The 26,352-nt window shown below is 37.6% G+C and overlaps 3 protein-coding genes and 1 pseudogene across 4 annotated transcripts; 3 read left to right on the top strand and 1 right to left on the bottom strand.

Annotated features, from left to right (window-relative positions):
- The first annotated feature begins 4,148 nt into the window (after positions 1–4,148).
- LOC113081326 (WD repeat-containing protein 13-like) lies at positions 4,149–9,891 on the top strand. Its single transcript, XM_026253414.1, has 10 exons — positions 4,149–4,242; positions 5,251–5,347; positions 5,474–5,705; positions 6,005–6,114; positions 6,347–6,477; positions 7,101–7,408; positions 8,429–8,609; positions 8,721–8,862; positions 8,938–9,056; positions 9,266–9,891. Exons 2-10 carry the CDS (start codon positions 5,307–5,309, stop codon positions 9,448–9,450), a joined length of 1,449 nt encoding a protein of 482 aa, XP_026109199.1. The 5' UTR covers positions 4,149–4,242; positions 5,251–5,306; the 3' UTR covers positions 9,451–9,891.
- Positions 9,892–10,324: 433 nt separating this feature from the next.
- asb6 (ankyrin repeat and SOCS box containing 6) lies at positions 10,325–14,660 on the top strand. 2 transcript variants are annotated; one of them, XM_026253416.1, is made up of 7 exons: positions 10,325–10,469; positions 11,084–11,217; positions 11,403–11,575; positions 11,665–11,771; positions 12,032–12,140; positions 12,234–12,320; positions 13,148–14,660. In XM_026253416.1, the coding sequence occupies exons 1-7, from the start codon at positions 10,437–10,439 to the stop codon at positions 13,876–13,878; spliced, it is 1,374 nt and encodes a 457-aa protein (XP_026109201.1). In that variant the 5' UTR covers positions 10,325–10,436; the 3' UTR covers positions 13,879–14,660. The 2 variants fall into 2 exon arrangements, with proteins under 2 accessions (XP_026109201.1, XP_026109202.1); XM_026253417.1 differs by lacking the exon at positions 10,325–10,469 and adding an exon at positions 10,497–10,516.
- A 1,199-nt stretch (positions 14,661–15,859) lies between these two features.
- On the top strand, positions 15,860–19,064 carry LOC113081336 (neurofilament light polypeptide-like). The gene is made up of 4 exons (XM_026253427.1): positions 15,860–17,302; positions 17,557–17,681; positions 17,871–18,154; positions 18,368–19,064. The coding sequence occupies exons 1-4, from the start codon at positions 16,277–16,279 to the stop codon at positions 18,610–18,612; spliced, it is 1,680 nt and encodes a 559-aa protein (XP_026109212.1). The 5' UTR covers positions 15,860–16,276; the 3' UTR covers positions 18,613–19,064.
- Positions 19,065–21,518: 2,454 nt separating this feature from the next.
- On the bottom strand, positions 21,519–25,036 carry LOC113081334 (neurofilament medium polypeptide-like; annotated as a pseudogene).
- Positions 25,037–26,352: the final 1,316 nt, after the last annotated feature.

Below are 26,352 nucleotides of genomic sequence, written 5' to 3' on the forward strand. Positions count from 1 at the left end.
TATTATGTAAATACTATGGTGCATGAATATAGTAATTTACTTTATATAATACCATGGTACTTTTAGGCTACATTTCTGTAAGTAGAATCATATTCTGCAGCTGTTGTTTCTGCACATGTACAATGGTAATTCCATGGTATAAAGTATCATAATATTTAGGCACTATATATATGATACTTCACAGAATACCATGTTACTACCATGGTACTTTTGAGTACATTTTTATCTATGTATCTATGTAGAATGTATCTTCGTACATGGTTTTAATAAAGTTAAGATCAAGCACTTCCAGCAGCTTTTTTTTATTATATTATATTATATTATATTATATTATATTATATTATATTATATTATATTATATTATATTATATTATATTATATTATATTATATTATATTATACTATATTATACTATATTATATTATATTGTTCTCAATACAAGTTTGAGCCAGTATACCAGTTTAAAAGAGGTCTGACCATAGCATGACATCTTTGGTTAAATGGCCACATATGATAGCATTGCTGCTAAGTAAATATTCATTACTTGAGATTAAATATAAATGGCACATTTTCTGAAGTGCATTCAGGGTGAAATGCTCACATCACTCTGTCAGGTTTTTGGGTCTGCATATGTGATCACACACACACACACACACACACACACACACACACACACACACACACACACCACAATCTCACAAACTCAAAATCTGTCTGATGTGATTAAGTCAGGAGAAAGAATGACATTATGTTATTCTATCATTCCATAAAACAGAAGCACTGTATGGTCAAATACTGGAGTTCATTTAATTGCTTTATTTCCAGAACAACCCCTAATGCACCTACATGCACCTCCTATAAAACACTTGTTCTCTGACACAAATGCATCCTATGTTTTTGCTGCCTAAGCCTGATATTACATACATGCCTAATATTCCCAGAGCGCTTTTGCTCTAATATATGATTACACTACACCTATTTCTCTCTGCTGTGTACTGGGCAGACTTTGGTAATGCATGTGGCTGGTGAAGGCAAAATTGATTTATTTTAAAAGACATACGTTATTGTTGGTCGAAGCAAGAGCCTACTGTATTTTTATCATAGAATTATAGCTATACAACTGATTGCAGGAGGAACTAAAATATATATCAAACTCAAACATCAACATAAAATCATAATCGAACCTGTTAATTTTCTTTATTACATGTTTCTGGTCTTGTTCTTAATGATGTATTAGTGTACATGTTATTAGAAACAAATCTGATAAAGAAATCATTTAATTTTTTTAAAAATCTGTTTAAAAAAATCCAAACTATGGCAAGCGTATGAAATTATTTATTTGCAAATCAGTTATGTACAGCACAGTCGAGATCTGTGACATGGGCGGAGTCAAATGAACAGATGAGGGCGGGGTCACAGAGTCTCTGGTGTCTTCATTAGCCCAGCTTCCACTGAGCAAATCAGCAGCATTATTCAAACCTGAGACCCGTGTGAGGAGGTACAGAAGGGACAGACTACAGAGCTAGATAAGCTCTGTCTAGTAATGGCCAGATGGATGCTGGTGGTGGGAGGAGCTAACCTCAGCCCTGCCTACCCTGGGGGCCCCCATGCTTGCGTCGACAAGAGCCCAGGAGAGTCTCCAGAGCCAGCTTCACGAAGGCCTGGAAATTATTGCTTCTCTCCCTTCGGCTGTCCTGTGAGGGGAAAGACACAAAGACAGTTAGCTACCTTGACTGGAGACATACAGCAAAGTGCAATAAAATCCAGTTATGCCTGAGAGCAAGATCGAAATGTGCAATCTTCTCTCTCATTTGTGTCAAGATATTGTATAATATTTCTCCCATACACCTGATATTATTTGACACTTTATTCTATTGTAATAAATCAGAAAAAGTCAAACATTTACTTTCATAAGCCATAAAAAGCATTTTTGCATTTCAGATATTTGCAGTGTAATTTTTGCTTGTATTTCATAGGTACAGTTGAAATGCCTTTTTATCTCACTCTGTGCTGTTGTCAGTTTTTACCTCCTTGCTTTTTGGCATCATCTCCTTTCTGATCACCTTTCTTCGGCTGCTCCTTAGGACTCTGAGGTTGCTACAGCGAAAAATAAATAAATAGATCCATAAAATTAAATCTCAAAAGAAATCATTTAAAGATCTCAGTTATCCCAACTAATAGTATTTTCTAAGAGCGTTTTGAAAATCTTTATGTCCGAATGTTGTCTGAATATTTAAAAAGACCGGTATTAATATTTAAAACCTTTTTTTTTCTCGGTTATGTAAGAGAAAACACTGAGAGAATGTTCCGTTTATCATTGTATAAACATCAAAGGAATGTTACCTTTGAATGTTCTTTATATATTCTGAAAGAAGTAATAATAAGATTGAAAGATTGTTCCATCAACAACGTATTAATAATGCTTTTGTATGAACATTGTTAAAGACCAGACAACTTTAAATAAACCTTTTATTAATATTACTGGAAGAACTTTTAAAGTTCAAAGTTATTAGTCATAAGGTGATAAAAACGGTTATTTCGGAAGATGCTCTAATTGTTTCACAAACATTTTTTTTTTAATTTCTTGATTATGTAAACATTAGAGTAAACATTAAGAGAATGTTCCATTTATCATTTTGCAAACATTATAGGAATCTTACTTTTGAACGTTTCTCTGCACATTCTAAAACAAGTAATAACATTTAAAAAAAAATTTCAGAAAAAAAGATGTTCCATGAATCTGTGCCTGTCATTAAACATTAAATGAACATTCTGTGAAAACTGGAAGAATGTTTAAAGATCTCATTTAACCAAGCGAATAAGAATTTGTTTCAAGAATGTTTTGCTAATGTTCCAATTAAGTTAAGAAAATGTTATTTCGGAATGTGCTCTAAATGTTCTCAGAACATTTACAATCAACCAGTTTTTTTTTCTTTCTTTCTAATGCAAATGTCAGAGAAAACATTAAGGGAATGCTCCATTTATCAGTGTGCATTCATTTTAGGAACAGATCTCTGAATATTCTGAAACAAGTAGTAAGTTTTTTTTTTTTTAATTCAGAAAAGAAATGACATGAACAATGTTTAAGGTTTTGGTACTGACGTTTTGCAAATGTTATCAAAACCCAGAAAACTAACATTCTATTAATGTTACTGGAAGAGCATTTATTTGTTTGTGTGTTTGTGTTTTTTATTTTTTATTTTAGAGAACCTTGCCAGAACATTAGCCAAAATTGACATTGGCTGATTTTGAACAGGCATTATAAATTATGCATGTTTAACTTTCCAACATGTGCAATGGATATGCTGTGGGCAATTTTTCTATTTTACCTTGGTGGTGGATTTCTTGTCCGCCTTGTTACCTGTTAAGTGATAAAACATTCAGGACATTACTTTTTGCATGCCTGGTTTAATTTATTACTAATATTTCATGACATTTTTGCATATTACATATCATATGAAATCATTAAAAAAAAATATTAAGCATATTTCATGCTTTGCTTGAATATCTACCTTTTGTTCCAGGCATTTTGGCTGCGCTCCAAAGTCCTTGTGTCCTTTTAGAATAAGCAGTGCTGAGCCACTGGTGCAGCCCTCATTTATGGCCCCGGCCACTGAATGACTCCATCTACGGGCCCCCTTCGGGAAAGAGCTTCAGGAACAAGCAAAGAGCCCCGTCAGCTGTGCCTCTGCACTGTCCTGCCATGGGGCTCTGCTGAGCTCAGGTGAAATCACAAGTGTGTATGTATCTTTTGTATAGTTAATCTTTTTATTTTGCTGAACACAGATTGATGGTTTGCTCCCACAGCCTTTCCCTCAACGCAGATATATTTACTAATTTTGGAATTTTAATATTACAGTTTAATATTTAGGACGAAACTGCAGGCTAACAGACTCTGATCTACTAGTTCTGATAAATTATGTTTATTTTACCTGGACAATGTTGGATCTTCAGTATTTACAAGAAGTGACTAAGAATTGTATTGATATGCACAAAACAAAATGTTTAGACTTATCCAAACCTGGCACAAAATAATCTATTATTTTTTGTTGTTTTAGAAAATAATGGAATCTCTGTGGTTAATACCATGCTTTTAATTATTAGTCACATATTTAGACAATTATGTTTATAACACGCTGCAGTGACGTCATTACGCAGATCAGCTGATGGAAGGGCGGTTCTGTCACGTGATCACGCCAGTCCCAGAATGACAGACAGAATGAACCGGTGAGAGTCTCGCACGGTAGGTATCCTTTAAATACAAAATGATTCATTACATTGTGTTTCAGTAAATTCAACCCATTCAGAAATTGTTATTAGCGAGCCACAGGGTGACTGACATGATTTTTTGGGGGAGGTTGTAAGTCGGTGTGTAACGGCTGTTGTTGTTAGCGTCCCTGCTAACTGGGCTAATGTGTCAAAACATTGATTTTAAAATTATTTTATGCTGTGCATAAATACAAATCATTTTGTTATTATATGTTTCTTATAAACATTGTGTTTACGTTAACTTAGTCATGTTGCATTGTGCTAGTGTGTTGGATTTTTGTGCTATTTGTACATTAATCTGGATTAATAAGAGTTTTTCTTTATTTGTCAACAAAATATGGGTTAGGATTGTTAATTTGTGCATTTAAGGTATTCATAAAATACGTTTAACTTTTTTTTTAACGTTTGCATGTTATAAAGGTGACAATTATTTCATTCTGCTTTTCAAAGAAATCAAGACATTAATAAAATGCTATTATTTTATAAAAATGAAATATAAAAACAATTATATAAACGTGGTCAAGTTAATTAAACGTAAATATTTGCAGATAACATTTTAACATTTTGTTTTAGTAAAATGACAATGCAAAAGCCAAATATTTAACTTTGAAAATTTTTTTTTTACTTTCCTCTTAATAATATTACAAAGAATAGTTTAGTTATACTATATAAATGGATTTTTACACATAAACAAACAATCTTATTTATTATATTTAGAATCTCTCATAAGAGAATCATCGTATTTGGGGGTTCTTAGCATCAAAAATTGTGAAATCTTTTAAATTACATTGTTAATTGCATTTATTGTTTATAATTAGGGTTACTTGTGCTATTTTGTCCCTCATGTAATGTTTTTAACAACAGTTACATAAAGAAAAATTCTCAACTGAACTGAATTATAATGCTTTAATATCTTTATCTATTAACCCCCCCCCTCTCTCTATATATAGATATATATTGTTTTCATTTTTTTCTACAACAGATTTGTGTCTCCTGCAGTCCTTGTGTTTCCTGCATCTCCCAGTGTTTGTGGATCTCATGGCTGCTGTTTGGCAGCAGGTGCTGGCAGTGGACGCAAGGTGTGTGCAAGATTGTCATTGTAATGCGACTCCTTGTATATGTATTTTGATATGTGTAGTGCCTAATCATTTGTTATATTATTCTCTATTTTTTGTCTTTCTGTGTCTTTTTGTCTTCTTGCTCAGGTACAATGCTTACCGCACACCTACGTTCCCCCAGTTCCGCACGCAGTACATCCGGCGGCGTAGCCAGCTGCTCCGTGAGAATGCCAAGTGTGGTTTTGAGCCGGGGCTGCGCAGGCAGTATCTGCGTCTGCGCAGTCAGTTGCTCGCCTTGCGTTACGGGCCCCTGTCAGAGCAGAGCAGCTTCAGAGCCAGCAGTGTGCGCAGTTCCCGCACCACACTGGATCGCATGGAGGTTAGGTGCATTCAGAAACAGGGAAAAGGGCTAGAGAAATGCAAATAAGAAGTTCTGGGTTGAAATAAGCCCCAGAAAAAACAGAGAGAGGGCAAGATCAAACATCTATATAGTCCTTGATATAAATAGCAATCCAGATCCAGGTCATTGTGTGTTGTGTGAGAGCTGCAGAGCATGTAGATTGCGAACTCTTTTGTTCATGATGGATTTTATGTTGCTGTACTGCATTATCCTTCATTACTGCCTGCTTTCCTCTTTTCTTGGTCTTTTTTTTATCCTGTTTTCTGTCTTTCAATCAGGACTTCGAGGAGGATCCCAGGGCTCAGGGTGCCAGAGGCCACCGGAGATCAGTAAGCCGTGGTTCATACCAGCTGCAAGCCCAGATGAACAGGGCAGTGTATGATGAAAGGTAAAGTCCACTAACTTTTTCATCTGACACATGTTTGCAGAATGCAAAATGCTATGAAATGCATATTATTTTGTGACAAAGTGTTACATGCTTAGGCAAAACAGGCATTAATCTTAGAATCGGCACCCCAAAATTAATAAGAAACAAGTATTGGATTTCATTAAGCAAATATGTGTTCTTACAGTATTTTGTACCAGTATGAATAATTCTCTGGTTCTATTTCATGTGCCAGGCCTCCAGGTAGCCTGGTGCCCACGTCGGTGGCAGAAGCCAGTCGGGCAATGGCAGGTGACACCACCCTAAGTGAGAACTACGCCTTTGCTGGAATGCACCACATCTTTGACCAACATGTCGACTCAGCTGGTGAGTCAGCTGTTAATGACACGACTAAGATTACTCTGCTCTAGTCCAATTTTTATTAATGGGCAGTACCTTAGAGAGCAGTGTGAAACAATGTCAATACAAACCCTATCTAAATTTTAAAATAGTAAATAACAAATGCTGCATGCCACAGATTTATCGACATTATTAGAAATAAAGCATAATGAAGAGGTATGAAAAAACATTTAATCTTGATGACAAAGTATATACATAAAATAAACAGATTTACACTATAGACAGCAACTCCTTGATTCTGTAATCTCAGGGCTTGATGCTTGCTTTTTTTTTAGGAGCATGTGCTCCTAAGTTGAACAATTTAACAGTGCATTAATAAATGATAAAAAGTTTTGAAAATGTGTCATTAAACAACCCCAAAGGACCATTTCTTCTTTTATATTGTTTAATTAATATTGTAGTTTAATTTCAACATCTGCTAATGCACAGATCTGATAGATTGCTTTAGATTATTTTTGCTGGGAAGTTGCATTACCACTAGCCTGCTTCAGTGCTTCTGCATTAATGTTTGAAAGAAGCATCCGTCAGTCCTGGGTCTGGACTGTTGTTTTAGCCTTTCATTTAAACCTTTCACTATTTTATCTCTTTAGTTCCTCGATTGCAGTTTGCTAATGATGATAAACACCTCCTCGCCTGCTGCTCGTTGGATGGGACACTGTCAATCATGACATTGTCCCCGCCTCCACCGACTGTAAAGGTGACACTAAAGGGTCATGCTGCTCCCGTGACTGACTTCGCCTGGTCCCTCAGCAATGACATCATTGTGTCCACGTCAAAAGATGGCACTCTGCGAATCTGGAACACAGAGGATGGACGCTGTATCCGAGAGGTGGCCGATCCAGAGGGAAGTGAGCTGCTGTGCTGCACTTTTCAGCCCATGAACAACAACCTGACTGTGGTGAGTCCAAATGCCAGCCATTTTTTTTCTTCTTTGTATACTACCATTTAAAAGTTTGGTCTCAGTAAGATTTTAATATGTTTTTGAAGGAAGTCTTGTATACTCTTTTTGGATCAGAATATGGTTAAAACAGTAAGTGAAATATTATTAAAATCAATCCGTTTTTCTGTTTTAATATATTTTAAAATGTATTTTATTTCTGTGATTCAAAGCTGTATTTTCAGCATCATTACTTCAGTCTTCAGTGTCACATGATTCTTCAGAAATCATTCTAATATGCTGATTTGCTACTCAAAAAAATTTGAATTGTTTATGCTGATGAAACACTGCAGAACGCATTAAAAAACACCATCAGCCCTTTCAGTGAGACATTAACATGCACCACTAGCTAAAAAGAGTATTTTGTGTGCAGTGGTGGGTAATTTTACTTACCTACCAACTACTGTGGTGGGTGACCTGTAAAACATTGCATTATATGTTTTGAAACTACAGAACTTTGATCATAAAACAAAGCATTTAAAAATCATGTTGCTGAGACATAGAGTGACTATATTTCTATGCATTTTTTGTAAGTATTTCGCTATATAATTTTCGAATTTACATTAAAATAAATAAGCCACCTTTCTGGCCATGTAAATATCATATATAATAATATAACATAATTATCTTAATCATACTTTTTGTATGAGCTCCATATTCTCCCTATATCATGCTACAGTAGCCATAAAAGCCTGATGCATCAAATATGAGTAAAAAACACACACACACATACTTTGTGAATATAACTTTTTTTTATTTTGTCTAAGCTTTTTCACATCAAAATTGAAAAACTGTCAATATAAAAGATTTTAGGCTTTGCAATAGAAATTCATTGTACTAATTCACTCACTCAAATATTAAATATTGGCTTTTATACAATGCGTCTGTTACACATTTTCTACCCTGAATCTCATCTACTGCATGAAGTATTTTCTGTTCATATATGATGCATCAAATCTGTCCCTTGTTGTCCGTCCCCAGGTTGGCAACAGTAAACACCACCTGCAGGTGGTGAACATCTCCACTGGGAAGAAAGTGAAAGGAGGCTCCAGTAAACTCACCGGCCGAGTGCTTTCTCTCTCGTTTGATGCTCCGGGGAGAATCCTGTGGGCTGGTGATGACAGGGGAAGCATTTTCTCCTTCCTCTTTGACATGGCCACAGGTACAAAGATATTTTCTTTGCAAAAAAACCTGGTGGAAATTCTGGAAATGTAGATGAGAGTACGGTTGATATTTTGGTGTTTATGTAAAGCTGAGGTTTCTTCTCCCACAGGAAAACTGACCAAAGCTAAGAGACTGGTGGTGAATGAGGGCAGCTCTATCTCTAGTATCACCGCCCGCTCGTGGATCAGTCGAGAGGCACGGGATCCGTCACTGCTCATCAACGCCTGTGTCAACAAACTACTGCTCTACAGGTTAAGAGTGCACTTACAGCAACTCATATTGTCACTTGCTCTTGACTGAGATGATTCTTGATCTGGTGTTGACAGGGTCGTGGATAATGAGGGAACACTACAGCTGAAGAGGAGCTTCCCCATTCAACACGGATCCCAACCGCTGCACAGCATCTTCTGTCCTCTCATGTCCTTCAGACAGGGAGCCTGTGTCGGTAAGATCATAATCATCATATTACAGGCTATTTCAGTCTGATCTGTCAGAAATCAATCTAATATGTTGATTTGCTGCTGCTGTTAATGTTGAAAACAAGTTATATGACAAAATATATATATGTTTTATGAATAGAAAGTTTGAAGAGTATCAATCCATCTCCTGTTTGCAAAACCAGAGTAAGTGAATCCTGCTCTTTCCCTCTTGCAGTCACTGGCAGCGAGGATGGGTGCGTTTACTTTTTCGACGTTGAGCGCAACACTAAGGCCATCGTTAACAAGCTGCAGGGCCACAGCGGGCCCGTCCTGGACGTGAGCTTCAACTGCGACGAAAGTTTGCTGGCCTCCTCTGACACCACTGGTATGGTGATCATCTGGAGACGGGAGCAGAAGTAAACAAGGCAAATCCAAGCTTTCGCTCCATTGGCAACAGCATCTTCCATACAGGCTGGCTTGACTTATGTGCAATGAAACTCCTACTGTAAATGTCACGATGACTGTAGTGTTTTGAGTGAGTCTGAACTATATCATGTGGACCATTAAAGAAACTTGTGTCTTATCTTTGTTATAGAGCTGATATTTCTGTTTTTATTGGTTTTGTGGGACATGGCGCTTGTTTGTGGAATTCATTAGTGCTTTGTGGTCATAAATGTGCAGCTTAAGAGAAGAGACGTTAATATAATTCTTTGTTCACTTTTGTGTGTCTTAGTGAGTGAGTATGTGAGAATAAGTATGTTGAGGCTGTGTCACTGAAATTGTGTTCGCTTGCACAAAAACACTACTGTATTTATGCCTTGTTAACTCAATAAATTTAATCACACTTGCTGAATTAAGCTACATTTGGTCTTTCTTTCCATTTAATTGTTTTTAACGGCAACAGCATATTACCAAGCAACAAAGATGGAAACTTGTGTGTAGATGTTTCACTTTTAAAGATGAAATCGCGTTTAATGAAAACCTAGTTGTTTAAATCGGAATATGAATAGGCTTCTTCAAGTGAATAATTTTTGATCTTGATCTTTTCCCTGTGTTAATGGTTGCAATATTTTGTAAAAATTATTTCAGGTAGAATATATATAAATATTTGGTGACGTCAGATTTGGCTCAGATGAAACCTCAAAGCTTTTATTTTGAAATTAACGTGTATTAATAAAACAATAAGCCTCAAGAAACAACGTGGTTGCCGACAAACACAACACACAGAAGTAAGAGTAAAAGATGTATGTTTGTAGTGTAAATTACAGCAGCTTCGAAATAGTCTCAACCAATCGGAATCAAGGACCAGAATTATCCGTTGTATAATTCATAATCCCACGTTGATTCGTGTGCTTTTATTTTGAAAAGAAAAAACCTCACGTCACCACCGTTATTTTCACAGTAACATGTGGGAGGAACTACTTCCGGTCCTACAGTGGGTAAGATAAAACAATTACAAACATAAGAATGAAAAGCAAATTTTTAAGTATGTTTTTTTTTTTATGTATTATGTTTTTTTTATATATATATAATAATAGTTCCAGAAGCCTCTGAGAGCTTTGATTAGTTATGAATCATATAGTAGCAAGCGCAGACAGTTAGCATGCATGCAAGTAAAGATCCCTCTACATAAAACAACGAACAAAATGAATAAATCTGGTTTATAATATTTATTTTGATTAAAATGTTGTAATCTTAAAGACGTCTTCTAAGGTGTTAAATTAATGTGCATTTTCACAGATGTGAATATAGCGCTCTTTCATAGGTGTGGTCCATCTGATAAACCGACAGAGAGTCTTTCTAATGTGCATTATTTAAAAACTCCAACCGGACTGAGTAGTTGTTTCTTATATGATCTTAGCCTTACTATATATTTATGCATTACTCTATACCTATAATATATTTAATTTATTAATGCTGCATAAGAATTTATAACATTGTTTAATTGTCACAGACAGATGGATCTGTGTTGAATAGAATTGTGTAACATTTTGTTTTGCTGCATGAGAACAGGATTTCTGTATGATTTACATGAAGCTGTTCTGTTTTACAGCGTGAAGAGATCGTGGCACAAAGGGAACAGACTATGCCTTTCCTGCACGGCTTCAGGAGGATCGTGTACGAGTACCAGCCGCTGGTGGATGAAGTGATGTGTGTCCTGGGAATAGAAGGAGAAAACCAGCGCAGGTCAGCAAACCAACTGCATCTTAGAGTGCAATAGGCAGATGACGACAGAGTTTTATGAACTGCAGATATGTTTGACATGTTAGGTATAAAATGTTAGCCTGAATGCACTGTCGTTTGAAATAAAAGCATCTGCTAAATGCATAAATGTATGTAATGTATTTAAATGTATATCCTGCATTTTACAGGCGAGATGATGAAGAAAGCGTCTCTGGGTCTCTTGTGGAGCTTCTGGACAGAGAGTCTCAGTCTCCCGTCTTCATGGAGGGCATCAGTTACTCTCTGTTTCGAGTGGCTGATCTCGGGTTGGTCAGCGCAGCACAGGTGCTTCTACGTTACGGAGCTGATCTCAACTTTGAAGGTTTGTAGATGCTAAAGATGCTTTTGGGATTCCGATAAACCTCATTGTCATCAAGGAAATATAATCAGACCCTTTTCTTATGGTTCCAGATCCTGTGTCGTACTACAACCCCTTACACATTGCAGTGTTGAGAAACAAGCCAGACATGGTGCAGATGTTGATATCTCATGGAGCTGAAATCGAAAAGAGGGACAGGGTGGGAATGTCTCTTTCTCTCCCTCTCCCTCTCTCTCTCTCTCTCTCTCCATATATATATATATTATATATATATATATATATATATATATATATATATATATATATATATATATATATAAAATTGCCTGTTGTGAACATGCACTTTATTTGTATTTATTTTTATTGTATCTTTGATATTTGCTTTGAATGCCCACATTATTTTTTTATTTTTACATTTCTTAAATGTCTTTAAATATGATGTTTTTGCGTCTGCAATAGATTCATGAATGCAGCCCTCTTGATTTGGCCGGTGAGGAGGTGGATAGGTTGCCGTGTCTGCGTGTGCTTCTGGATTTGGGTGCTGATGTGAATGCAAAAGACAAGAATGGTATTTTTTGCTGAATTATCTAACCAAATAGATTGTTTGTGGTTTCCTTTTTCCATATGATTCCAACTCTCTGTTTATTGTACCTGCTTGCAGGAAAAACTGCACTGCTTCATGCTCTGGCCAGCAGTGATGGACTCACAGTCAATAATTTGGACAATATACAGCTGCTTCTAGAAAGAGGTGAATTTAAAACATTAGCTCTGACATTACTAGACAACAATATATTTCAGGAATTTCATTAATAGATGTTTAAAAAAGAAAATAGTTTCAACATGGAAGAATGTATAATTTCCTTCAAATATTAGGCTAAACGTTTTTAAGTAGTTGTTATTGCAATGTTGTTAATTGTATAATTTTTTATATATATTCTTACAATTACTATGTATATATCATATTAGAAAATTATTATATATTATTGGTCATATTTAATCCAAAACCGAAATTATATATATATATATATATATATATATATATATATATATATATATATATATATATATATATATATATATATATATATATATATATATATAGATAGATAGATAGATAGATAGATAGATAGATATAAAAAACAATATAATTAATAAAATGTAAAATTCTAGTGCTGTGAAATCGATTAATCGCGATTAATAACATCCAAAATAAACGTTTGTTTACATAATATATATATATATATATGTGTGTGTAAATATATACTTGTATGTGCGTATTTATATATACATACATATAAATATACACATTACACGCAATTAATCGATTTGACAGCAAAAATATATTTATATAATATTTTAATATAAAATCAAATGTATTTTTAAATTTATTACACACACACACACACACACACACATATATTAGTAATTATTTTATATTATTAATATTAACTTAGATTATTAATCATTGCATTTTTTTTTCTCTTACATTTTATATATATTTTTAAAAGCATTAATTTTTTTTTTTTTTTTTTACTGTTGTTAATGTTAGCGTTGTATTTCTATAATCCCTTGCAGGTGCAGATGTGAACACCATCACACACGATGGCGAGACCCCCATGTCATCACTCACGTTCCTGGTGAAGGAGGCTCTGGACAGCAGCGTGGAGGATGCGAAGGAGATCGGCCACTTCTGTACCCGCGTTGCACATCTTCTGATCAACCACGGCGCCGATCCCAGCTGCTGCTTGAATGCTACCGACGGGGAACTGTGGGAGCATTCGCTAACCTACACCAGTCTGGAGAACTTCGACTTGCTGTTTCCCCTGACAGCCCTTTTACTCCAGCATGGTGCTTCCTTTGTCTGCTCTCACCACAGCGCCTCCTACTGGACAGGTCACCAGCTGATATTCACACGTCTCGCTGAAGCTCTCCGGGAAGCTTTAGATGCTGCCGAGGCGGCTGATGTTTTAGCCAAAGCTGAAGTGCTGTTGGATCTGGCCAGAATCTGCTGTCCGGTCATTCCTCCTCTCTTCCCCCGCTCAGGACTGCCCGTGCTGGATCAGACGTCTACCCATCAGCCCCTGCTGGAGCTCTACAGCAGACTAGAGGAGCAGGAAAGGCAGCCGCTGCCACTGAGAAGCCTTTGCAGGAGACTCATCCGGCTGTGTCTGGGGCCCTGGCCCTTTGAGGAGAAGGTGAAAGCCCTGCCACTGCCAGACAGACTGAAGGACTCGCTGCTCCCAGAGAAGAGCTGGACGGACAGAGCCGGCTGGGACGGATTCAAACCTCGACGATCTCAACGCTGAGACACACCATTTATATGTGTGCCTGTAAACATAAAGCCCTTAATGTTCACTGCATTCATTAAAACTCATATAAAAAAGACTCTGTGCCTGACTCTTTTGATCAACATGTGGAAAGATCATTTTCCTGGTGATCTGAGAGTGAGAAATAAAAAAAAATATATATATATAAGTGTTATAAATGTCACGCAAATGCTGTGACGTGGTGTTTTCTGTGTCAAAATAACCATGATGTCACTGTCTTACACATTACCTTCCTGTTCATTTTTGTATCTATATATCTTTCAGTTTGAAAATTGCTAATTGTTTACAGTTAAATCTTAAATATCATGTACAGCTTCACTTACATGTGTACTATGAATCATTTTGGTGTGTTGTGTGTGTTTATTTTTAAGATAATTGGAATCAGCCTTCATTTTTTGCATAATCATATATGTGATGTACTTGATGTGCCTTAAGAAGAGCAACTTTGTAGCCGGGGCATTGAAGAAATGTTTGAATCTCTTGCATTGTATATTGTGTAAATATAGTTTGAAGCTGTTTTGTTTTGTTGGATGTCTTCAAATTCTCATCATTGTCTTTTGTGGGTTCATCTTGGTTTTGAGGTTTCTACTCATAGATAATGAAATTAAATACCATGGATTTCATCCTAATATACCATGGTATAATGATATTTATATAGTATTGATTCTCAACTGAACTGATTTCACTTCAGAGCCAAGCGGTGACCTGAAGCAATCTTAAAATTGTTTATTGTATGAAAATAAACAAGAATCTCCTTTGAACCAAACACTGAGATTTGTTCATATTATGCAACGAACCATTAACATAGCACATAGCACTTCATTCTCAGCAAATAACATGATTATCGTATTTGACCTCAGTGATGGTGAATGGTTTAATTTCCGCAGCAATATTATGGACGTGTTGTCACTATAGTAATTTATGTCTTATATGTAACATAGGCTACAGATGACAGATAGCAAAAATGTATTTAGCTGCTTTAGAAACATTCCAGTAAACACTGTTAATATGAATTAGATGTTAAAAAGGAGTGAAAAGTAGGCCTACAGACACAAACCCGAAAATGTGAGGATATGGGAAGAAAAACGAGATTAAGCATTTCAGTGAAAATTTCATCAGATATATCTTACACTGAGAAGACCACAGATACACAGTTCATGACCTATATATATATATCTATATATATAGAAAAGAAAAGGATATAATCACTCAGTGCTCTTAACTGAATAGCCTTTGAAGCATATCTAATTTGCACAGTGAACAGTACAGAAATTCAATTTAGTCATCAAATATTAAACAAAAACGGAGTGACTGGTGATTTGGGTGGAATGATATGTCCTGCAGTCTTTTCTGTACTCCTGATGGATATAGAGCCTGGCACAACAACAACAAAACATATGCACATTTCCTGTCAAACCCTCTGGACAGGCTGGCCGGCACTGTGTCCTTCTACAAAATGTCTGACCCACACACTCACAAACATATATACATTCATCACCACTTTCACCGAAACACTCGCTGGGTTTGCAGTTTATGGTTCAGTGATTCTTTCGGGAGTGAAAAACCTATTATTACCAAAAATAACTAGTAATTACGAAACTGTAGGAACGCTTTATTTATTTTACTTTATCTATTTTACTGAACCTGCAATGCTAATATTCAGCAAATAATATTTAATAGAAAGTTTATATTATATAAACTTGTATGTTCAGATTGTAAATCTATTTGACTGTGTGACAGTGGCAAAAAATAAATAAATAAATTTTAGAAAAAGAGAGAGAAAATAATGGTAATGCTTAATATCTTTTACAGACATGCATCTATCACAGTTCAGACGTTTAGGGCCAGTAAGTTTTTTTTTTAATTTAAAGAAAACAATATTCATATATATTGTATATATATAAATAATTTTTGGCTTCATTAATTTGTGCACAGTAAAATATCATTTGTTGTCATTCAAGGTCTTGTGGGATTTCATGATTTAATAACACTTGAATTTGTTTCTGGTCAGATTGAGCTTAGACAATACAAATATTCAATAAACTTGTTTTTAAACATCAGCTTTGTCTTCTGCCTGCTGCATCTGAACTGTTTTTCAAGCTCAGGATCTTTGTCCTCATTATCCTTTTTGCTGTGCTCACATTCTTGCTCTCGTATTGCCGGTCCATTTCTGTAATTTGCCCCTCCACTCCCCAAGATCCCAACCCAGCCCGAACTGAAGGTAATCGATTTATGCTGTCAGTAAAAAGCTCTGCGTCAGTCTCGCTGGCTGCTATAAAAGCTCTGCCAGTGGTGCTGCATCCTCACAGACCTCTCTCCACAGCAGCAGCAGCAGCACTGCGGAAACCATCTCTGCTCTCTTCTCTCTTCGACAAACATGAGCTCCTTGAGTTACAACCCCTATCTCCCATCTGTGCAGCGGAGAAGGGTGATGATGCACAGCAGGACGCCCTTCAGTGAAGGAAGTAGTCGCTCTCGCTCTGTCTATTCGACATATTCATCTCCGTCCCGTGCTTCATTACTGTCCTCTTCAGCAGGTCTACAGCGTTCTGCTGCATCACCAGATCTGGAACTGAGCCAGGCCTCACAGCTGAGCTCAGAGTTCAAAACAGTGCGGACGCAGGAGAGGGCTCAACTTCAGGACCTTAATGACCGCTTTGCCGGGTTCATTGAGCACGTACATGGCCTGGAGCTCCAGAACCGTGCCCTGGAAGCAGAGCTGCTCTTGTTGCGCCAGAGGCACTGCGAACCCTCCCGTCTCAGGGGGCTGTATGAGCAAGAGGCGAGGGAACTCCGTGCAGCGGTAGACGAGGCCCGTAGGGAGCACCAAGCGGCTCAAGAAAGGCGGGACCAACTGGAAGAGGCCCTCAAGGCCTTGCAGAGTCACTACGAAGAAGTAGTCCTGGCCCGTGAGGAAGCCGAAAGAAAGATGGTGGATGCCAGGATGGGGGCAGATGATGCAGCGTTGGCCTGTGCAGAGCTCGAAAAAAGGGCTGATACTCTGCTGGATGAGCTGGCTTTCCTCAAGAAGCTCCACGAAAGCGAAATCAGCGAACTCCAAACCCAGGTGCAATACAGCGCCCAGATGTCTGTTGAGATGGAAGTGGCCAAACCGGACCTCTCGGTAGCTCTCCGGGATATTCGAGGTCAGTATGAGCGCATGGCGCAGCAGAACATCCAGGCCGCGGAGCAGTGGTTCCATGGAAAGGTGAGCACCATGGCGGGTGACACGGCCAAACACACGGAGAACATCCGCACCGCTAAAGACGAGGCTGGGGAGTACCGTCGCCTGCTAAAAGAGCGAGACCTGGAGATCGAAGCATGCCAGGGCTTGAACCAAGCACTTGAGCAACAACTGCAAGAGGTCGAGGAGAGACAGAGCGCAGAGATCGCCGCCCTACAGGTCAGAATGATAACTACATGAACAATACACATTTGGCAGATGCTTATATCCAAAGTGGCTTACATTGCATACAAAGTACACATTTGATTAGTTCTTGTTTTTCCTGGGAATTGAACCCGTGGTCTTGGCACTTTTAGTGTTATGCTCTACAGTTTCAGCTACAAGAAGACTTAATACTGCAATACTTCACTACATCTGCAGTGTTCTATACAAAAATCTAAACTTTTGTCTTTAAATACTTTCTGTCTGGACAGGATACCATCGGTGACATAGAGAATGAGCTAAGGACCATGAAGAGTGAAATGGCCCATTACCTCAAAGAATATCAGGACCTTCTCAATGTGAAAATGGCCTTGGACATTGAGATAGCTGCTTACAGGTTAGTAATATCTATTATGTAGTCTAACATTTTTTTGCAATTGAGATGTATAGCCTATATGACCAAGGCAATACAAAAATCTGAAAACTGGTCAATCACTAAGGGTTTTACATTTATTACATTTGATCAACCCTAAACCCAAGTATTTCTTTACATCCTTAAATATAAAGTTCATTTACATTCTAACAGGAAGCTTCTAGAAGGAGAAGAAACACGCTTCAACGTGGGCGGTATTGGCGGTATCTCCAGTGTGTTTTCTCCCTCCATCGCCGCCACTCCTTCTTTCGGTCGTCCTGTGTTCTCTGTTCAGGCCAGTCTGTCCTCTGGCGCCCCCTACCTTCTGGGAAGCAGACTGATGAGCTACTCTGCCACACCAGATGAAATCATTGAAGCCAGCAAGGCGCAGGAGGCTGGGGCAAGTCCAGAGGAGGAAGAGGAAGAGCGTGAGAAGGAGGAGAAGGAAGAAGAAGAGGGTGAAAATCATTTGTTTATATATCGTGTACAGTTAATTGCTGTTAATTTATTATTGCATATTGGTGCATATGTATATTTAATTATACATATTCAATTAATGCAACAAAAACATTTTCATTAATTTTTTCTCTTCTATGTTTTTTTATGTTTCTCTTTATTTAGTGAGAAAAGTTGATTCTAACTAGATTTTTATGGTATTTAACATTTTACAGGTGAAGAGGGAGGAGAGGACGAAGGTGAGGATGAAGGAGAACAGGAAGAGGAAGAAGGAAAAGAAGCAGAGGAAGAAGAAGGAGGAGAAGAGGCAGAGGAAGAGGAAGAAGGAGAGGGTGAAGAAGGTGATCAAGAAGAAGGGGAAGCTGAAGAAGAGAAGGATGACGCTGGAAAAGAGGATCAAAAGAAAGGAGGAGAGGAGAAAGAGAGTAAAGATGAGAAAGTCAAGCCAAAAGAGAAGTAAACACATCGGACTGAAATCCCTGGTGCTATCTGGAGGTGATCAAACCTCGTGCATTTATCTCACGTATGCAGACATCTCAATGACAACTTCACTGTGTCCTGCTACTCTTATTTTCAGTTTAACTTAAAAGCAAACCATAATGTACACAAACGATAATAATGAATGCAACCGCAGAGATCGGCCAAAGCCCGAGTAGCTTATACATGAACAGATGCTTTACACTTGCGCTTGGCAGGAAAGTTGTGATTGCAGGTTGCTTGTGTTGGTTTGATTGTCGTGTTATTTATTGAATGCAAATAATTTTCATTGAGCATTGTGTCAGTATGCCTTCAGCATTAATCACACTATCAACTGCCTATGATAACACAAGTGTGCTTAGTATTCAAAATGCCTTAGACCAGATCCTCAAAGAAAGGCTCATTGCCTACCAATAAAAACTTGACACCTCCTTAACTTGGTGCATTACTGAGTTGTTGTTGTTGTTGTTGTTCTGCTTATGCTAACTGTGCAGTCTAAACTGTATGCTACGGTATTATGTGGCATAAAACAAATGTAGTTATGTGGCATGCAGCATAATTCATTGAGTAGCGTCTAGTTTTTATCTTAGAAGATGCTTACTATGTATTTTTGTCAAATTGTGTGTAAGGTCAATGCTCATTGATTCAAGGAATAAGTCACCAAAACTTGAAAATTTGCTCAAATGTACTCACCCTCAGGCCATCCAAGATGTAGATGAGTTTGTTTCTTCATCTGAACAGGTTTGGAGAAGTGTAGCATTACTTGCTCACCAATGGATGCTTTGCAATGAATGGGTGCCGTCAGAATGAGAGTCCAAACTGATGATAAAACATCACAATAATCCACAAAACTCCAGTCCATCAATTAACATCTTGTGAATGGAAGAGTTGCAATAAAACAAATCCATGGTTAAGGTGTTCCTCTCTCCATGATATTGCTTTCTCCAGTGAAAAAGCCATTTTGTTTGAATCAGGACAGAAATTCTGGATTTTGATGTGAAAGGACAACAGGGGATGGGTTTTTTCACTGGAGGATGTGTTATTGTAGATTATGGACTGGTATTTGGCCAGAAGACGATGGATTGCTGGTGAGCAAGTGATGCAATGCTAAATTTCTCCAAAAATGTTCGAATGAAGAAACAAACTCATCTACATCTTGGATGGAACTATTACTGCAAATTACGGTATCCCACACAGTGTACTCTGTTATTTTGATGTGCATTTGAGGTAATACATGAATTTAATGCATTCAGAAAATGTGCATATACTACACACAATATATACTGCACACAATATATATATATATATATATATATATATATATATATATATATATATATATATATATATACTGCTAGTATGCAGCCATCAACTCTAGTACAACGCTGTGCATTGATTATTTATTCATGACAGCTGCAATCAATATAATGCAAGAAACCTCAGAGCTCTGTTGGAGTGATTCACTAGAGTGGTGCCATGTGACAATTTTGTGCACATTCAGCACTTGAACAACAGCACAGAGCAGAATCCACAGAAAGCACAGATTTTGATCCCCCCGTTCCCCTGAAAGTTGTAAGTCTGAACGACCCTATTACAGTTCAACCATGAGCTATCACCATTGTGCACTATAAGTGTCAGCCAAATGCAGTAACCCCAGTTGTGATCCCAAGCCAGACCCGGTGATCAGCACAAATCTGTATTGATTTAATGTTTGCATTGCAGAATTAGTGTTTTTAAGTTTGCAAATCCAATTACTGCCCCCTCAGCGACAAATTCAGTTACCTGATGATCCAGAGCTCTTGCCTCAAGCTAATAAGCCATTGCAGCACATGTTCTCCATTATCCTAATTGAGAGCTACACACTGATGTCTAGTCACACTAATGGAGGGGGATAGAGAGTGATCTCGTTTGAGAAGAAAAATGTGATAAATGTACATGCTGTAATGAAAAATTTGTGAAATTAGTTTGGTATATATTTGCCCATATAGAAAAATGGAAGGTTTTATTGCCAACTATTACTCTTAGTTTACATATCAAGGCCTTTATCTTCTAATGGAAACCTTTTTTAAAGAAAACTGTAATCTTAATATTTTTATTATTTGTGAAGCATTTTATGAAAGCAGTAAGACATGCAATATTGTGAATTGTGGGTTGCAGGTAACTTTGTGTGATACAATATAAATGTTAAGGATTAAGATTATTTAGATTTTTGTGATATTCTTTGTGCTATTTGTTTTTTTATTCAGTATAATTAATACTTTTATTCAGCGAGGATGCATTCAATTGATAACACATGACAATTAAGACATTTATAATGTTACAAATTTAAATTAAAATAAATGCATTTTTTTATTTCATTTAAAAAATCTGGAAGTAAATGGCATTTATTAGGTTTTTTTCAATGAATGTCTACATATTTTTTCATATTTTTTATTTTTATTTTATTTATAGACAAATAAGTTCAAATTAATTAATAAGAAATGTTGCCTTGGCAATAGCTGAAATAAAATATATATTTGTTAATATATATATATATATATATATATATATATATATATATATATATATATATATATATATATTTTTTTTTACATTTATTTTATTTAAAGAAATTGAATTGTTTTTGTAATTGTTTTAGTTATAACTAGAATCATGTGACTCTGAAGACTGGAGTAATGATGCTGAAAATTCAGCTTTGTATCACAGGAATAAATAACATTTAAAAAAATATTCAAATTTAAACATTGACTTTAAACTGCATTTTACTGTATTTGTGATTAAATAAACTCAGCCTTGATGAGCATAAGAGGCATATCTCTTTACAAAAATCAACCCCAAATTTCGAAACAGCACAGTATAAATTCATACACACTAGGAGTATTGTATGGACTTGAGCTTTTATTGATTGTGGTGATATTGCAAAGAGCAGCACCTTTAGCTTTCACAGTATTATTGTTAACAGCTGTTGTGTTTCATGTTAGCAAACCGAGTCTTATCATTGAGTCAGTGCATTATATCTTAAGGCAAGAAGTATATTAGAAAGACATATCATTTGAAATAATGAAATGGAGATTCAGCTCAAAGTGCACCTGCGAATCATGATATTGTAGCACCATTGTTGCCAAACCACCGCTGAAGTACTTCTCTTATCGTTAAAGTCATTAGCAGCATAAATGTACTTGTACTTGAATTCAAACGCACTATAGTTACTGTTTCAGACGCGTGGGCTCAGCATGGCTCAGTACATCCCTCCAGACCACACATGCAAGTCAATCATTAACAGGCATGCAATTATTATGCTAGCTGCATCAAATGACATTTGCATCAAATATAATTATTTCTAACAATTGATTAAATCTAATTCCCTGTCCAAGTAATTCCATCAGTCTTTTCCTTTGATTTCCTTCTTTGCTTGGGGACTGACTTTCTCCTCTTTTTGGGTGACTTTCTTTTTTCTCCTGAGACTCTTCCTCTGGTTTCTTCTCTTTCTCTGTGTCAGGTTTGCTCTCCTTGTCTCCATTGGTGATGGTTTCCACTGTTCTGGTTTGGAGCTCTTCTTTCGGACTGGCTTCTTCTTTGGCCGGGCTCGTCTGCTCTCCGTTGGGAACAACTTCTTCTTTTTCTTGCCGCTTTTCTTCTACTGGGCTTTCTGGTTTCTCCTTTTCTGGTGATTTCTTCTGCTCTTCTTCTGAATCACTTTTTTTGTCACTCTTCTCTGAATCAGCCTTCGTTTCCTCTCCTCCAGATTCGTCTTTCTTCTCTTCGTCTCCTTCGGATTTGGTCTCCTCTTTTTCATCATCTTTTTCCTCAGCTTCTTCTTTCTCCTCCTCCTCTTTGGTTTCTTTTTTACTTTCTGCCTCTTGTTCTTCACCACCCTCCTCCTCCTCCTCTTTCTTTCCTTCACTTCCTGTTGGAGATTTATCACCGCACAGTTCTGTCTCCTCAATCACTTCCACTTGTTGCTCCTCTTCCTCCTCACCTTCTTCTGCTTCCTCTTCTTTCTCTTCCTCCTCACCTTCTTCTGCTTCCTCTTCTTTCTCTTCCTCCTCACCTTCTTCTGCTTCCTCTTCTTTCTCTTCCTCCTCAGTAGCTTCTCCCTCTTCTGCTGCTTCTTCCTCTTCTCCTCCTTCTGCCTCTTCCTCTTCTTCGCCCTCAGGAGCAGCAGAACTCACTTTGGCCTCACTGGTGGTGACAATCTCTTCCTCCTTTTCCTCCTCTTCACCCTCACCAGCTTCTTCCGCCACTTCTTTAGCCACCTCTGCCAGATCATCATCGAGGTCGCTCTCTCCTTTGGTCTCCTCAATGATCTCCTCCACTATTTTATGTTTGACTTTCGAGATTTTAGGCTGGCTGTAAGCAAAAGCATGGCTTGGAATACTCCCAGAGACCGCATGGAAGCGCGTCTCCTCACCCTCCAGCAGTTTCCTGCATTTGAGTGAGAAAATTGTCATTAATTAAATGAATGACATGCAACAAAACAACAAGGTGCACAACTCTACCTGTAAGCTGCTATTTCAGCATCCAGTGCCATCTTGACATTAAGCAGATCCTGGTATTCTCGAAGATGACGAGTCATTTCCCATTTTGTTCCCTTCAGATCATTTTCCAGTTGGTGAATCATTTCCTGTTGAAGCAGATGCAATTAACCATTTTTAATAACCACATTTCTAAAAGTTCTCATTTTGGGTGTAAATGCTTTCTTTGTATCCAATGTAGCACCCTACATCCGTTTTATGGCTTGTTTAATAAATTATGACTGATCTGGCTCAAATGAACCCAGCAAGCAACTGAAGTGAAATCCTGCAGCGCTGGTTAAAACGGATTTATGCGCACTGCTCGTTACGCATGATCACGCACGCAGTGCGCAAACCACCTGTGAAATAATGGCTGCGTTTCAAAACCTTGTATGCAGCATTTTTGGGCCATTCTATGTTTTACAGAACAGCCATGTGCCTTTAAATACACCCTAAGAACAAAACATTATCCTCATATCATGAAAACTGCATAAACGCGTCCGAAATCATTATTTCAAGCTGCTTGCGCAACGCGCAACTGCACAGTGTTCATACTTATACTATAACTACTAGTGCAGGATTTAATCATAAAAATAATTAAACAAAGAGAGCACATTTGAATGATTTGGAATTTAAATATATTTATTTTATGATTCATTATTATTTTTAATTTTAATAAAAACTATGCATAAAATACATAATAATTATATATTTTATTTCATTTATTCATTAGTTTAATATTTATACAGTTCATATTTTTAAGTTAAACTTATATATTCACTTTTTTATAAAACTGACCTGATAACTAGCAACGTCGTTGTTGTGGCGGTCTTCGACATCATGCAGCTGTCTTTCCAATGAATCTTTGGTGCCACGAAGAGCCTCCAGTTCAATGTTCTTGGCTTGGATCTGACGGCGGTAGTCTGAGATCTCGTCCCGTATGGACTTTATAGCATCCTTGTTGTGATCCGCGGCGTCCGTCAGCATGGCGTAGCGGCACTTGAACACGTCTTCAGCCTGCTGGAGGTTCTTGGAGGAGAGCCCGTCCAGCTGCGCGCGGATCTCCCGGAGCGCAGAGGTGATGTCGGTCGTCTGGAGGTCTCTCATCTCCATCACCGGCACCTGCGCGGCTTGAAGCTGAGCCAGAAGCTCGCTGATCTCCTCCTCGTGGTTCTGCCGCAAGAAGTCCATTTCTTCCACGAGCGCCTGAACTTTCCTTTCCAGCTCCAGTTTCATCAGATGCGAGCCGTCTTTGTCTTTCTTCATTCCCCGGATCGCAGACTCGATGTGCTCTCGGAGCCTGGCTTCATCTTCGTAGCGCTCTCGGAGCCGCTGCAGATCCTCATCCATGTGGTCTGTGTCGAGCAGCATCTGCGCCTTCTCCTTGTGGAGCTGCTCCAGGGCGCTGCGCAGGTCTTGGAGCTCGCGGTCGTACGCGTCGCTTTGCAGGGACTGTGACAAGTTCTGCTGCTTTAGCGCTTGGATCTCAGCCTCCAGCTGCTTGTTTTGCTCCTCGAGGAAGCGAACCTTGTCATGTAGCTGGCGAAGCGGTCGTTGAGCCCCTGGAGCTGCTGCTTCTCGTTACTGCGCACCGGATCTCCACTGAGCGCCGCGCTCAACTCGAACCCTTCCGGAGACGGGAGCACGGCGTGGCTGAACGCAACCCTTGATGCGGCCACATTTGTGGATCTTTTGAAAGGCAGAGGACTGCTTTTAGTCCAGGAGCGCATAGTGGAGGACTGCGGCCGGATAGTCCGTGTTTCCAGAGCTCTTCTGCGGGTCCCTATCATGTCTATGGTGAATGGTGATTGTGAATAGGTGGTGTGGGCATTGCTGCGTTTTTCCTGCTGTATTTATACGCGGGCTTACCTAGTCAGCGAGGCAGGAGCAGCACCCCCCCTTGGAAAATCGATGAAGACTGAAGGAGGACTTTGGGACGTTTGGATGTTCAGCAATTCACTCCAATGCCCCCAAATAGTCGAAATCTTTTAAAATTGTTCAAAAGGTGCAGTGCACTCTCATGCATCACGTGTTTGTTTAGTTTGATAAATCACTTATCCTATTGCAGCTCATGACTTTATATGATCATAAAAGTTGCACTCAAGATTAAGCACGTGTATTATATATGTCGAACGTTTGCATTACGATTTTATAAGGTTTTGGAAGTTGGAAGTAATATTGTGAAATAAAAGAGCTGTTTTCTATTTGAATATATAAGTATTTCCTGTGATGCAAAGCTGAATTTTCAGCATCATTACTCCAGTCTTCACTGTCACATGATCCTTTAAAATCATTCTGATATGCTGCTCAAGAAACATTCTCTTAAATGATTTTAAAATGCTGCTTTGAGTAAAAAATAATTTATTTGCTCCATCAATATTCAATGAAAAGAAATACATATATTTTGCCTTTAGCCCGATTCTGTCATTTGGAGCAAACCACAAAATGTAATTCCTTGTGCAAATTTATTTGCCAATAAACATGAATTTTGCTTTGGGTTCATTATAAATATCTTCATTATTTTATGCATGAAAACATAAGCAAAGTCAAGTTTATGGCACATGCAGGGCAATACAAATAAAATGCAATTTCTACAGTGATAAAACAACATATAACAGATACTTATCACAGGCTGAACTACACAAAAAAAAAAAAACCTTACCCATGAAACTTTTTTTTTTGTATATGATATGTAATTTTAGATGCTTTATCTGATCACAGTTTTTAAGAAATGTTTCAGTTTTTAGTTTAAAAATTAATGAGTGACAAATATTTTTACAAATATTCCATGTAGTCAGGATTATTGTGCAGTCATAATACTGAATGCACAAATATAAAAGAATTATGCAAATTTTTGTTTAAAATAGCTTATATGAATATACTGATTAATAAATGCCAGTATATACTGCAGTTCATCAAGGTTAAAATACCATTAAAGACAGACCAAAAGGTTTTTACAAGAGTTTGATAAAAAGCAATGTACAGTTATATCTATAACCTGGGATTTATTTATATTAACATTTACATCTTTAACTTATTACTTAAAACCTTTTGTTTTACTTGGCACTGGCACTCTTGAATCTGTGCACATGCCAAGACAAAGCAGGCAATCAGCGTCAGCATGAGCTGATGCATTGGGGATTTGACCTCTGTTGTCAGGAAGGTTCAATAATGCAGCAAAGTACCAAGGTTATAAGAAGTTTTCGAAT

This window comes from Carassius auratus, unplaced genomic scaffold (assembly GCF_003368295.1).
Source record: "Carassius auratus strain Wakin unplaced genomic scaffold, ASM336829v1 scaf_tig00033856, whole genome shotgun sequence".
Classification (NCBI taxonomy): Eukaryota; Metazoa; Chordata; class Actinopteri; order Cypriniformes; family Cyprinidae; genus Carassius; species Carassius auratus.

Bases quoted from the DNA above. Each gene is read 5' to 3' on its own strand.
- LOC113081326 (XM_026253414.1), top strand. From the start codon at position 5,307: ATGGCTGCTGTTTGGCAGCAGGTGCTGGCAGTGGACGCAAG. The intron at 5,348-5,473 runs GTGTGTGCAAGA...CTTCTTGCTCAG, and splicing joins GTGCTGGCAGTGGACGCAAG to GTACAATGCTTACCGCACAC. The intron at 8,863-8,937 runs GTTAAGAGTGCA...TGGTGTTGACAG, and splicing joins AACAAACTACTGCTCTACAG to GGTCGTGGATAATGAGGGAA.
- asb6 (XM_026253416.1), top strand. From the start codon at position 10,437: ATGTGGGAGGAACTACTTCCGGTCCTACAGTGG. The intron at 11,218-11,402 runs GTCAGCAAACCA...TGCATTTTACAG, and splicing joins GAAGGAGAAAACCAGCGCAG to GCGAGATGATGAAGAAAGCG. The intron at 12,321-13,147 runs GTGAATTTAAAA...AATCCCTTGCAG, and splicing joins ACAGCTGCTTCTAGAAAGAG to GTGCAGATGTGAACACCATC.
- LOC113081336 (XM_026253427.1), top strand. From the start codon at position 16,277: ATGAGCTCCTTGAGTTACAACCCCTATCTCCCATCTGTGCAGCGGAGA. The intron at 17,682-17,870 runs GTTAGTAATATC...ACATTCTAACAG, and splicing joins ATTGAGATAGCTGCTTACAG to GAAGCTTCTAGAAGGAGAAG. The intron at 18,155-18,367 runs GTGAAAATCATT...AACATTTTACAG, and splicing joins GGAGAAGGAAGAAGAAGAGG to GTGAAGAGGGAGGAGAGGAC.